The 13,856-nt window shown below is 31.8% G+C and overlaps 1 protein-coding gene across 1 annotated transcript in view; it reads right to left on the minus strand.

Annotated features, from left to right (window-relative positions):
* The window catches only part of LOC118736047 (protein wingless-like), a 127,633-nt gene extending 114,231 nt beyond the window's left edge, over positions 1-13,402 (minus strand). The window contains exon 1 of the mRNA XM_036466155.1: positions 12,545-13,402. Within this exon, the coding sequence (XP_036322048.1) occupies positions 12,545-12,648 (104 nt within the window). The 5' untranslated portion in view covers positions 12,649-13,402. The remainder of the gene's footprint in view (positions 1-12,544) is intronic.
* Positions 13,403-13,856: the final 454 nt, after the last annotated feature.

Consider the following 13,856-nt stretch of genomic DNA (forward strand, 5'->3'; position numbering starts at 1 on the left):
ATTGTTGCTTTTCCACAATAAAAATTTTCATTTAAAACGGCCTCGAGCTCAATATAAATTGTTGAATTTTATTTTTTTGATCAAAAGTAATCGTTATTCTTTGATTTTGATGTTTTCGATCATTTTTAATCGTTATTTTATAATTTTTATTTTTTCGATCATTTTTAATCGATATTTTATGAAAATAATCGGTAATCTGATATTTTTATTTTTTCGATCATTTATGATTTTTATTTTTTCGATCATATTTTCAGGGTTAAACTCATCTGATCCTAGAAAAAAAAAATAAAAAATTGTAGTGTCGATAATTAAAAAGCAACAAATGTAGATTTAAGCATGGGCGTAGGTGGGGGTTCTCGAGGAAAATTAAAACAAAACGGATTTTAGTCATTGTACGTGATTGCATTCTTTATACTAGTGATAGTGTATTTACTAAATATTAAAAAAGTGTTTAACATATTATGTTATAGTAAATAACCAAGTATTATGTACTTACGAATTTTGTCACTAAATACCGAGTATGATATCATCTAAACACTGTATTTGTACTTACTGAGTAAATGTATGTTATTTGAGTGTGATAGCTCCACATCTTCCTTGGAACCCCCTTAATTTAGAGATTAAAATACCACTTTGCATTCCAGCTTCATCGCTTTATGTAAAAAATGCATTCTTCTGAAAAAGGTTTTTGGGTTATACATATATATTTATTAAGTAAAATATTGCAACGCGTTTAAAAGTAATAATTTCGAAGAGAGTTGCCAACTACTTACAAATTTCAATTATATGGTATGTATATATTAAAAGCCTTGGACTATTGCAACCTTTTAAAAAAATAAATCAATTATTACAAAATGGATATCAATCGGGATGGTTTTGAAAAGCTTTATTTATAAATTTAACTTAACACAGAGTTGCAACCAGGTTAAAAAATCAAGTTCAATTTGAATGCGGGGAATTAGCTAATAGAAATATATATCACCATGTAAGTGCCGAAAGGGGTTGAGGAAGGGAGTAATTTGAAAATATTTTGCCACTTGTTGCAAAAGTCGAATTTAGTTAACTTGTCCATAAGGTATGTGGAATATAAAAATATTGGTGTCAAATGAAGTAGTGTTAGGAAATCTTTAGTTTGAGCAATTTGAATGTCTGAAGGGGTTTGCCACATGCTTAAAAAGTAACATTCACATTTTTTAATAAGTTTGCTGAATTATTTAAAGATGGGTATCAATCGAAATGGGATTGAAAAGACTTTACTTCTGAAATATATTTAGAAGGGTTGCCATATCTTTAAAAAAGCAAATTCAACTTGAGTTAAGGCATTTAGATAACAGAAATACATACATACATATCGTCATTTAGAGTACAAACCCGCGTGTAAACAAAATGCAGAACGACGATACGCGGCTTTGTATTTTAAACGACGGTATGTATCACAATATGGGTGTCAGACAAAGAAGTTTAAAAATTGAATAGTTTGAAAATTATTTTAAGAGGACTACCACCTGTTTAAAAAGTCGAACTAAGTTAACTATTACAAAGGTTATATGAAATATTAAAATATGAGAAACGAAAGAAATTTATGAATTAATTAGGCTTTCCACCTTGTCGTAAAGTCATATTGATCTAACTACGTATATGAACTATACGAGAAGGTATTTTTTTTTTTAACCTTAGATTTGCACCGGTCTTTCGAATTAAAAAAAAGGAGATCAAATTACAAATCTTGGCCTGCGGATGTGCGATAAAGTTTTATTTTTTTGAATTTAGAACTTTTTATCGGTACGGGGAGACTTGAACTTTGATGAAATTTAAAACCGACACAATGCCTGTCTTCACTCAGAAATGGTTACCCAGATTTAGGTGATATATGGCACCCGGATCGCATATCACTCTGACAAACATTTCGAATATTTTTTAGGTTGTTCAATTGCAATTTCGGGCGTTTTAACGCCATAAGGGTTCACTAGTAAATACAGTGAAACCCGCTTAAGTACCCCCCCGCTTAAGTACCCGCTTTAGTAACCAACATTTTTGGGCACCGTGAATATTTTAATGTAATCTGAAGAAAATCCCTCTCTTAAGTACCTCCCCGCTTATTTACCCAACCCGTCTAAGTACCTAAATTTGTTGTACCCCATTTACCATTTCACTTATAATTTTCCCCTTTTAAGTGCTCTCACAACACGTTCGGCAAAAACAATTCTAAAAAATCAACGGTAATTTTTAGCCACTTGAAACTTGCACATTATTACACTAAAACTGAATGGGGTATAAACACTTTTGAGAAAAAAGTTTGATATTTGATGAAAATTTGATGAATTTTTTTTTATCGTTCTAAAAAATTTTAAGCTTAGGTTTATATAATATTTGTTAGGGAATGAATTGTGTTTTTATTGAAAAATCCTAAAAATTAATAAATAAGCACAAGTGGCAAACAACATCATTTTGAATTTGGTCCGAAATGATAGATATATCCAACCTGTATGTATGTATAAATATGGATAATCAATGAATTTAAAGGATTGAATTCTTGAAAATATTACATAGCATTGCTTTATCGATTTTTTATAAAGATTTTGTTTATGTGTTTAAATGGTGCGGGGTTTACTGTAAATAAAAACTGAATAGAAAATACTTAGCAACACTTAATGTACTTAAGCGGTACTTTAATACAGGGGTCTTCAATAAATTTAAGTTACTGAGCTAAACGTCCACAACGTCAATACCAATTACAACATCGTTCTCAGAATGGCGCAAAACACTCCAACCCCAAACTAACAAACGAACAAGGATACAAACCTACAGATGAGCAAATGCAGAAAGCAGTGCATGAATGACGATCCATTTTTGCCCTGTTGGTTTTTACTGAGACCACACTTGCTATGAAAATTTTGGGGGTTGTGCTTCCAAGAATTCTGTGTTTATTGTAAGTGAGCCATAGAGATGTTTTGTTGTATTTTGAACGGGAAATCTTTGCACGCCCTGGCACTCATATTATCAGGGAAATTTTTTTAGGTATTCTCACAAAATTGCGCGGTGGGAGTACAAAGAAATAATCCCCGCACCCTAATATATACATATATGTACATACCTAGCTTTTTACATAGTAAGTATACATACAATTACCCCAACTTTCCACTAACTGTTCTTTCGTTACCTAATTTTTCCCCTTAAAACCCCGAGGATAAGCTTTTGGCTTTGAGCAGTGGCTTAAGTAAATTAACTAGAGTTAGTTCAATCAATGCAATATATGTACGCTGTTGAGTTTTCTTCTTGCTTCTCCAAATTAAAGAGATATGAGCTATGAGATAAAGCGGAGTTGAAGGCATGCAAGTGCGACAAATTTAAAAAGACATTTCATAGCAAAACATTCTGATCTTCACTTTGAGTATACCTTAGACAGACATCTAGTATTTGCTTTCTGGTAAATTTATTGTGGTATTTAAAATACTACCATAGTGACAGACATTAACTTAGTATTTCAGTGTCAAATCATATGTTTCTGAAGAACAACACATAGGAATAAAAATTCAAAAATATTTCAAAAATTGCTTATATATATATTGCATGAAAACTTACGGTATAAACTGTTGGCTTCAATCGCGTGAAAAGTTAAATTATTTTTCTATTAAATGAGCAGCTGACATCTGTAATTTTTGGGTATGTTCAGGGCGAAATGTCCATTCACAATGGATAATAAGACAAAATTACAACCTCGGAAAGTTGTATTATTTCTACGCACGTAGTGTATTTGGTGACATACATATGGTATTTTTGAAATGTTACGAAGATATACCAGATGTCTGTCCCCGTTATTAACATTAACCCAAAACTCTTTCAAAGACACAGATTCAAATGTGTGAAAAATAATCTGACAAAGCTTTCAGGTGATTTACAAACATTTCATTTGGCGATTCACCACGTTCCTTGTGGAAAGTTGTATATAACCCTTTGGCTACAGCGGCCAACAACACATACCGGTCAGAAAAAAACTGTCTAGCGCAAGCTCAACGCTCTTATCGCACTCAGTACGGCAATCATACCAACTACGAGTACATATCGTCGCCTGGGTAAAAGATTGTCGTAAGCGCCATTTTGACGGTTTTTAGTTCTAGATGCAGTTATATATATTGATATAAGGTCTTTCGATTGGTGTTATCAGTTTTTAGATATCTCCTTTAGTTTCCGAGATATTGACTACAATTTTTTCGGTACTTTAATAAAAATTTAGTAAGTGATGCAGCCATATTAAAATAATAAATATCTTAAAAATGGCGCTCTCCATTTATGGATATCTCCTTTAGTTTCCGAGATATTGAGTAAAAATTGTCGTTAATTTGGTAAAAATTTGGATCTCATTTTGTCGTATTTCATACAAAGTGGCTACCAAATTGTGGACAAATGACGCTCACGACAAAATTTTACTAAATAAAATCCTTCATAAACTCAAAACTAATTAACAATTAACATTAAGAAATAAATAATTTAAGAAGTTTGTGAACTAGTAACATTTTCAGAGACTTTGGAGAAAATCTATTTTTGCGTTTTTGAGAAATTGCATTCCAAACTTCAATCGCGATTTCCCACAACCTGCCGAAATTAACATACGACAATCTTTTACCCAGGCGACGATATGTATACTTGAAAATAGATAATTGCGTCTCGGTCAAGCTGTCTATAGAACTTTTCTTTCTGTGTGCAACCCAAACCGACCGCCTTGCTTATTCATATCAAAATTAGTTTCGCGGAACCCGGTGACTTTATATATATATGGGCAAATCTAAAAACTAGGTACACTCTCCAAAAAAAAAAAAATAAACATTTTAAATTTGTGAGCACACGTATGTTTTATATATCATTTTATTCGTATTCTCTTAGTAAATCGATTAATATAATTGTAATTCATTTTCCTCTTGTGCTTCAAAAGTTAGACGAGGAATAAACATGAAATAGAAAACAAAAGAATAAGCGGGTTCAAATTACGTTGTTCAAGTTGTAAATTTTGAGCAAAGATTTGGAAAGCTGAACTCACTTAATTGGGACACTCTAAATTCAATGGCATCCCCCCGTCTTACCAGATTGGCTCCAGTTTTCGAGATAACGGTATTTGAAAATTTGATTAAATTTAAACTATTCTATAAATAACTCCCACAGTTTTGAAGTTATTTTACTAAAATTTTGCACATAACGGTGTTCTAATATTACCTTAATTATTCCTTAAAACTATCGAAATGGGTACACTTTAACGTATAGCCCCAATACAACTGATTACTCAGATATGTGTTTTTGCGCTATAACGCGTGCTATATGTTAAATCGAACCTATACTAAATTTTAACCTGTTTATTTCGATGATTTTATGGAATAGTTAGGGTAATAGTAAAAAACGGTTATGTGCAAAATTTTAGTAAAATATCTTCAAAACTCAGGGACTTTTTTATAAAATAGTTAAAATTTAAGCAAAGTTTCAAGTACCACTATCTCGAAAAGTGGAGCCAATAGGGTAAAACTGAGGACGACATTGAATTTTAGAAGGCTCCAATTAAGTAAGAGCAACTATCAGAACATTTGTCGAGAAAAAGTTGCTTTGATACCACTCTCAAAATATTCTGACTATAAGAAGTAGCATCATTAAAAGTAGTAAATCAGGGTTTTTACCAGGGACCGCAAATAACGATTATCCTTTGAAATTTCAACCCAAAAAATCACGCGGAAAGGGAAATCCTACGTGCATAAGGAGTAAACCAATATATTTCTTATTACTCGGAGTACATTCAGCGGCACTGATTTTTATTTTTTAATTTTTACTTATAAAAATCAAGTTTAATCATTTTATTTTGAGTTTTATTTTTTACTCAGAAAATAATCGCTACGTTTTAAGTTTTATTTTTTGCTCGGAAAATAATTGTTATTTCTTGAGTTTTATTTTTTGCTCAGAAAATAAAACTTAATTTTTGCGTATGCTTATGCGCATGCGTAAATAGACAGGGGGCGGCTGCATTGAACCTTTAACGCCACTGTGGAGTGGGTAATGAAAATACAGATACCAGGGCAGAAACGAAGAGAACCACATTTCTAAAGAAAAAGTGCAAAAAAGCGCATACCCATCATGTTTGTTTACCATACGTGTGTGTGTGTTGCACTTGACACTTGACACTTAAACTTGTTTTGTTTTTCGAACCGTTGAACCGAACCGAAACCCCGGTTCAAAGGCCAAAAAAACCGCTTTGACAAACCAATCCAAAAGTGCAAAAACGGTTCGAACCGCTGAACCGAACCAAACAAATTTTTCATCCGGTTCACGTCCCTGATTAAAGATGATCGAAAAAATAAAAATCACAAAAATAACGATTAGAAAGGATCGATAAAATAAAAATCATATAATAACGATTAAAAATGATCTAAAAAATAAAAATCATAAAGTAACGATTAAAGATACTCAAAAAAATAAAAATCACAAAATAAAGATTAAAATGATCGAAAAAATAAAAGCCATAAAATAACGATTAAAAATTACCGAAAAAATAAAAATCAAAACAAAACGATTAAATTTTGATTTTTATTATAAAAATCATAACGGTTACGGTCTCTGGTTTAAAGAATCAGGCTTTCTTCGCTTGCAAAGAAAAGTTCCGGAACAAACATTTTTAGTAAATCTATATTATGTCGAAATCCGCAATAAGATCTAAATTATTTATGTTACATTTGTCCTCACCGTGCCAGGCCATTTCTGGAAAATTCTTCCATTAAAAAAAGTTAAGAAACGAACGTTGTTTACGAAGGGATATTCTGGCGAAATCCGAAAAAATCTGCGTTTTGTTAACTTTAGTCTTAAAGTTTCCCCGCCTATTTCTACGGGTTTGCTGTATTGAAGAAAATGTTTCCAGAACCAATCGCGATAAGCGCCATTTTGGCGATTTTCAGTTATAGGCAGTGTTGCCACTCACTGCATTTATTTTGTAGCAAAAAATGTAGCAAACCTTAGTAAAATGTAGCCGATCTTTTTTTAAGCCTGCAGTTATATTTAGAGAATACCCCGCTTCAGTTTCTTTATTTAATCAACAATATTGTTTTGTTACATATGAAAAATATCTACATTAGTCAGTCCATTATTTTGAGTATATAATATATAATATATATACAGAGCGTTCAGAAATTTAATGGTCAAACTTTGGGTATTTGGGACTCAAAAATAAGCCAAACATTCCTAAAGGAATGTTCCCCATTTTGGTTTCCCAAGGAGATAATCCATTACTATTATCCCGTAATTACCGTGCAAAAATTATACATTAACGCAATATAAGGATATTCCTTATGATAAAATGTGCGAAACATTGCCTAAGGTGTCCCCTCAAACACCACAATCACTCACTCACATCAGGGGGAGGTTCTTTTTGATGAAACAACATTCATATCATGCATCAAAAAGTGCGATAGCGATTCGAAAATTGTCGCTGATACTATGTCTCCATTATGAGATTTAATGCAGATTTAGCCCTCTGACGAGATTTAACGTAAAATCATTTAAAATGTACCGTATAAAATTAAATCTCGAAAGGTAGTAGATAAATACAATTTGTTTGGTCCGGCAACCACAAATTCACATGCAATAAGTCAAATGACATTTGTATTTTGCAATATACAGTTGCGAACATTGATATCTAGCCTATTAAAAAAGCATGAATTTTCGAATTTTTAGGCGTGTTTGCACTTTGGTTAGTATTAGAGGCAAATTATTAATATTTACATAACTTTGGTTGTAATAAATTAAGAAGATACACTGAAAATAAAATCTGCGTAAATATAACGAAAACTTGCGTACATCTTACGTCGTTGATTGTACAAAACCATATTCGTACATACTATGAAAATATGAGGCATCAGATCTTTAGTACATTTTACGAATGTATTCGCACTATTTACTAACGAATTTAGTACTATTTATTGAAGAATTTCGTGCTATTTCTTATTTTTTTACGAAATTTTTGTAAAATGCACAGAAATAATTCGTATATTTAACGAAATTATCTTCGTAAAATCTGCGCTTGTTTCGTAGAAAGTGCGATTGCCTTCATTCTCCACACTGTAAAAAACATACTATGAATTATAACACAACACTTTTATTTTGTTTTTATCGTTAATTTTAAGCGTTTTTGTTTAACAAAATGTTTTGCAAAAACGCTTAACATTAATGATTAAAATATAATGAAAGTGTTGTGGTATAATTTGAGTCATGTTTTTCATAGTGTTAATAATAAAATTAATCATACATTCTACGAAAGAAGAAAAATTATTTTATGACTACACTATAGTTTAAAATTAATAAAAAAGATTATTTTACCTATAATAAAACTTAAGTCTTTTATTTATATGCATACGAATAGGTTCTATACTACATATTTTGTTTATTGCTTGGGCTTCATTCAATGAAGTATATTGATGCAAAATGTCAAATATAATAAGATATAAAATATTAAAGAATACAAAAAATACTGATTTTACTTTCTTAAACATTATAATATTTTTATGTAGGGATACTTGACAGATTCGCAGCTTCATCGATGTTTGTTTCCTTGACGACTATAAATTAAAGGAAAATTATAAGGCGTCTGAAAAGTAAGTTTTAGTGAAAAAGCATACATGTACTTACTTTTCATTCATTTCATTAAGTAGTGCTCCTGGCTTAGGCTTGCCGTTGATAGGTAACTGATGAAATTGCCAATTTATCAAGTCCCACATTGCAGCGCAAGGCGCAGCCTAGGCGATGTTAAAAACATTGTATGCTTCAAAGCATAGTATATCCACAGCTTTAATATTTAATTTTGTATTGTATTTTTATCCCTTTTTAAAAAGATTAAAATTATATTATACGTCTCACAGCAGCCAAGTAATTCCGCAGTACGAGTAATGACACGCGATACATAAAAATATGTTGAAATATTAAACTGACGAAAATTTAGTAAATTGTCGAAAATATTCGTATGTTGTACGAATTTAAAAAGCATGTTTCTGCATTAGTACTTAATACGAAAGTATTAACTAAATTGTACGAATGCAGAATTGTATATTTCGTAAATTTTGAAACCATACGTAAATATTACGAATGCCTTCCTACAATATACAAAATTATTCGTACAGAGATTTGTTCAGTGCTCAACGAATGTGTTTCGTAAAATAAATGTAAGATTTCGTAAACTGTACTGAAAAAATACCTTACGAAAGTCCTTTCGTTATATTTACGTGTGGTTCGTAAAATATTGTTTCGTTGTGAAAAATGTGTTCATATTATGAACGAAAGTTTCGTACATTGTACAAAAACTGAGACTACGAAAGTTTTTCGTAGCACTTTTACGAAATTTTATTTTCAGTGTATTAGCTGTGATTTTTTACATGCATATACATCTACGCTAAACGTGTAAAAAACCATCTTCGGCAATTTCCCTTTCAAAACAAGTAATTTTGATTTTATCGACAACTATTCATAAACGCACGTAAAGTTTCTCGTTTAGAGCTCCATACCATTTTTAAGCTCAGATACGTGTGCGTGTAAAAAAACGCGCCTATTATTTTAAAACTAAGAATTCAGAAAAAATGTTTTATGACAATGAGTCAAACTTTCTGAAACGGGCCACTAAAAACTAAGTAGAAGTAAATCCTTAAAATATTCTTTGAAAATTTAAATTTTTCGCAAATTTATTCATAAAAGAATTTTTGACCATCTTTTCATTAATTTTATATATAAATTGCTATATTTCCGTAAATATTCAATGAAAAATAACCAAATTTTAATGGTTTATCAGAGAAAGTACCAGAATCGAAAAAAATATTCATATTGGAAAAATTTTATTTTTTAATACTATTAAATAATAATAAATTTCCCAATAAACAACTGACAATTTAACTCACTTCTCCTTGTGTTAAACAAAAAAAAATTTACGATCTTATTCTATAAAGTATACACTAACAACTCGTGCAAAAATATTTTAGTGCAATCTATCCCATAAAAAAGTACGAATGCTTAAACATTATCGTGGATACGCGAAACCACTACCGACGTTGGAATGCAGCGCCGATAAACCTGGGCCCGTTCGTCGTTGCATGCTTACGTTTTAAAAAGCATATAGGTATATTATTATAACATATGTTAATGATTCTTACGATTAATTCTTTATATTAATAACTAGCTTTTACCCGCGGTTTTCACCCCACGTTTTTATACAAACATGAAAAATACTTTATCTAAAGATATTATACTCCCTTTCTGCTCTGAAATAGCACAAACGGAAATAACGCAAAATTTGCTTTATTTCACTTTTAAATTCGAAATAATACCAAAATCTGAGTTTTGCTTTATTTCCAACAAGGTTTGGAAATAAAACAAATTTTGCCTTATTTCCCTTTGCTTATTTATACTATTTGTAAAAAAAAATCAGTTTACTGACAGAAGCAAAAAGAACTTTGTTTATTCCAAAAATACAATTAAACCAAGGCACATTGAACAGGTAATATCAGTATAGCAGCTGATTTGATTTTTTTCAAATTATTTGTTCTCGAAAATGTCAAATATTTTACATTTCTTCTCACAAAAATTCTTAATTGTTAAAATCTATTTGCATGTGAAACATTTTCCATACAAAACCAGCGATTAAATAGCAGCTTTTGGAAAGCTCGCCCAACTCAGCAGCACAACCGCTGATTACTGGGCCTGGCACAGGATGGATCAATGCTTCGAGAAGCGAACCAATTTACTAAGAAAGCAACAAGTTTCATTTTTTCAATTTAAATTTTTTAACTTTTTCGTATTTCGCATGGCACGCTTTGATGTAGAAGAAAAAAATCAGAACAGTTTTTGGCACGTTCGATACCAGAAGCAACAACAAAATACAGGCAAATATTTTTGCTCAAATGCTCTAAACCTGTTTGATAGGCCTTCAATTAAACAAAAAATGTGATATAATTCATATGAAGAAAGTAATATTCACAAAATATTTTTACTTATGAAAAGTCTAACAAAATATAGGAAAAGCATCGTCTTTAAAAACTGCTCCGCATATTGGACATAGCGCTTTTGTATGAATTTTTTCTGCATGCTTTTTAATATGTTATAAACATTGCTGGAAAACCTTAAAATGTTTGCATGGAACCATGTCGCAATAAACAGATGAAGTAATAAAACGGCTTTCTCGCTTTATTTTCTGACATTCGGCTGCCTTATAGTCACATTTTATAGGCAAATTTTCAAATAAAGCAGTGGCACCTGGTAAATTCCACTATGGGTGGGATGCATGCAATAACTCCATACACAATAATTCCCATTACTTGGACATTAATAAAAAGCAGTTTCAGAAGTGAACTAGTTTTATTTTATCATTTTTCCTTTTTCTAAACGGTTATAATGCCACCAGTACATAATTGCGAAAGGAGGGGAGGGGCGGGGGACGCGCGCGCGACGTCGAACTCTGCGCGGCGCGGGGCGGCGCGCGAAAGCGGACTGCCGCGACGCCGGGCACTTTCAAAACTTTATACTTACAAATCCGTCCATTTAGCTTATTCATGTATTACTTTTTGTCAAATGTAACTGTAGTCTTAATAAATAAATCTCTCAATGGAGCCATAGTATAACTGGTTATAGAATCTTATCTGTGTGAGAAATTGGATAGGGATGAGCAATGTGATTGGGATGAGAAATTTGGTAGGGCTGAGCAGTTAAAATATCCATTAAAGGTAAAACACAACGCACTAAAGCTATGAACACCATCATACTTCAATTCTCTTCTTTTTTGAATATGCAGAAAAGTTTTTAAAGCTGCAGCCTTAACGAAATTGTAGCCATTTCAGAATTTATGTAGCATTGTAGCTTTTCATTTTAAATGTAGCAATTTTGCTACAATTGTAGCCAAACGGCAAGGCTGGATAGATGCAGTTACATATCTAAAAAAAGGGGCCTTTTCATTGGTACCAACAGTTTTTGGATTTCTCCTTCAGTTTTCGGGATATTGACTAAAATTTTATCGGTAATATAGTACAAATTGAGTTAAAATGCAGAACCACTCAACTAATCAAGATCTTGCAAATGGCGTTATCATTTTTTATTTATTTTCCTTCGTTTCCGAGATATTGAATAAAAAGTATCAATTTAGTAAAAAATGTTATCACATTTTGTCGTATGTCATAAAATGTGTCTGCAAAAATGTTAACAAATGTCACATTCGTCAAAATGTTACTAAAGAAAATCCTTCAAAAACAATTAACAATAAACAATAAATATGAAATGATTTAAGGATAACTGAACTAGTAACATTCTCCGAAACTTTGGAGAAAATCTGTCGTAGCGTATTTTGAGAAATTGCATTCCAAACTTCAACCGCGATTTCCCTAAACTTGGCGAAAGTAACATACGACAATTAGTTATCCATGCGACGGACTTAAAAGAATGCATACAAAAGACTTAAGGAACGAACTCTAAGTAAGAGATTATTATTGACATCAACAGCTTTCCAATTCAACATATAAATGTGTTTCGGTATTAGTTTTGTGCTTACCACCACATTGATCCTCTTCCTCGTCCCGGTTTCTGTTTACTTTCCGTAGCTGTGTTTGTACATAATACAATCAAACATAAGTAGAGAAATTGTGATAAATCCATCGTTTTAATTTACTTTCTCGAATTATGATGAAATATTTCGTTAAAATTTTTCTGTTATCGAACAAGTCATGCGTTCAAATTTGATTCATCTGATGCCTCTTTCGTGATATTGTTTAGGTTTTTTGAATGTTTATTTATATATGTACATATATATGTATACATATGTACATACAAACAATTTTAGCGTGTATTTCACGTTGAATTGGCGCACGTTAACAAATATATTTCGCGAATTTGAAGCACATATCGTACTTAACTGAGCACTTAACTTAACTTATCGTACTTAACTGCAGCTGATTTGGGAACACAATATGAAAACTGTATTGGTCACTAAGTGTGGTTTCGTCCCAGGTATGGGGTTATTTCTTTAAATAAAACTATAAATTCAAACCGATTTTTTTTGTAGTTTATCAGCTGCGAGCAATTAGTTTTCAAATATACATACATTCAAATATTATATAGCTATGTATAACGTATTTGCGTATGCAAACTAATTGACCACCATAAGTAAAACACAAGGAAATTTTTGCATTTGTAGAATTTCTCTGTATTAAAGCAGTTCAAATTTACGGTTAGAGCGCGTAACTATCTGTTTTAAGTAATAATTCGCAGCCAAACACTTAATGTTTGCTAGCACGAGCAATACTACTACCCGGCTCGATGATATCGCCAAACTGACAATGAAATTTTTTGGTCTCACGTTCTTTGCTTCAATTCACAAATGAGGTTGGTAATATCCTCGTCATCGCATTCGTGAGTACAACGACATCTTCGTTATATGCTGCTTGTAGTATTTCTTTATGGAAACTAAGTCGTACTACCTAAGTTGTTATTGCACTGAATGATCATCAGAGTTGTTTAATTGAACAACGTGTGAGAAAAGGACAAAAAATTTGAAGAAAGTAATGGGGCATACTTTTATGTGCGAGAGTGAGACAAACATAGCTTAGCTCTTTTTAACTAGTGAGTGATCAGTAGCCAATCGTTTGTGTATATAAACTAGATGTGGCCCAATAATAACCCCGCACAATTTGGAGAGTTTACGAGAGTGTTGGTAACTATATTTGACTGTCGGAAAGTGTAGGGCATTCATTTACATGCTATGACTGTGTTTGTATTCTTACATACATATGTATGTATGTAAGCATGCTGATCTATAGGTACGGTGACCATACGTCCTGTATTATACGGGACAGTCCTCTTTTTAT

This window comes from Rhagoletis pomonella, unplaced genomic scaffold (genome assembly GCF_013731165.1).
Source record: "Rhagoletis pomonella isolate Grant_MI unplaced genomic scaffold, Rhpom_1.0 Rhpom_scaffold_00003, whole genome shotgun sequence".
Lineage (NCBI taxonomy): Eukaryota > Metazoa > Arthropoda > Insecta > Diptera > Tephritidae > Rhagoletis > Rhagoletis pomonella.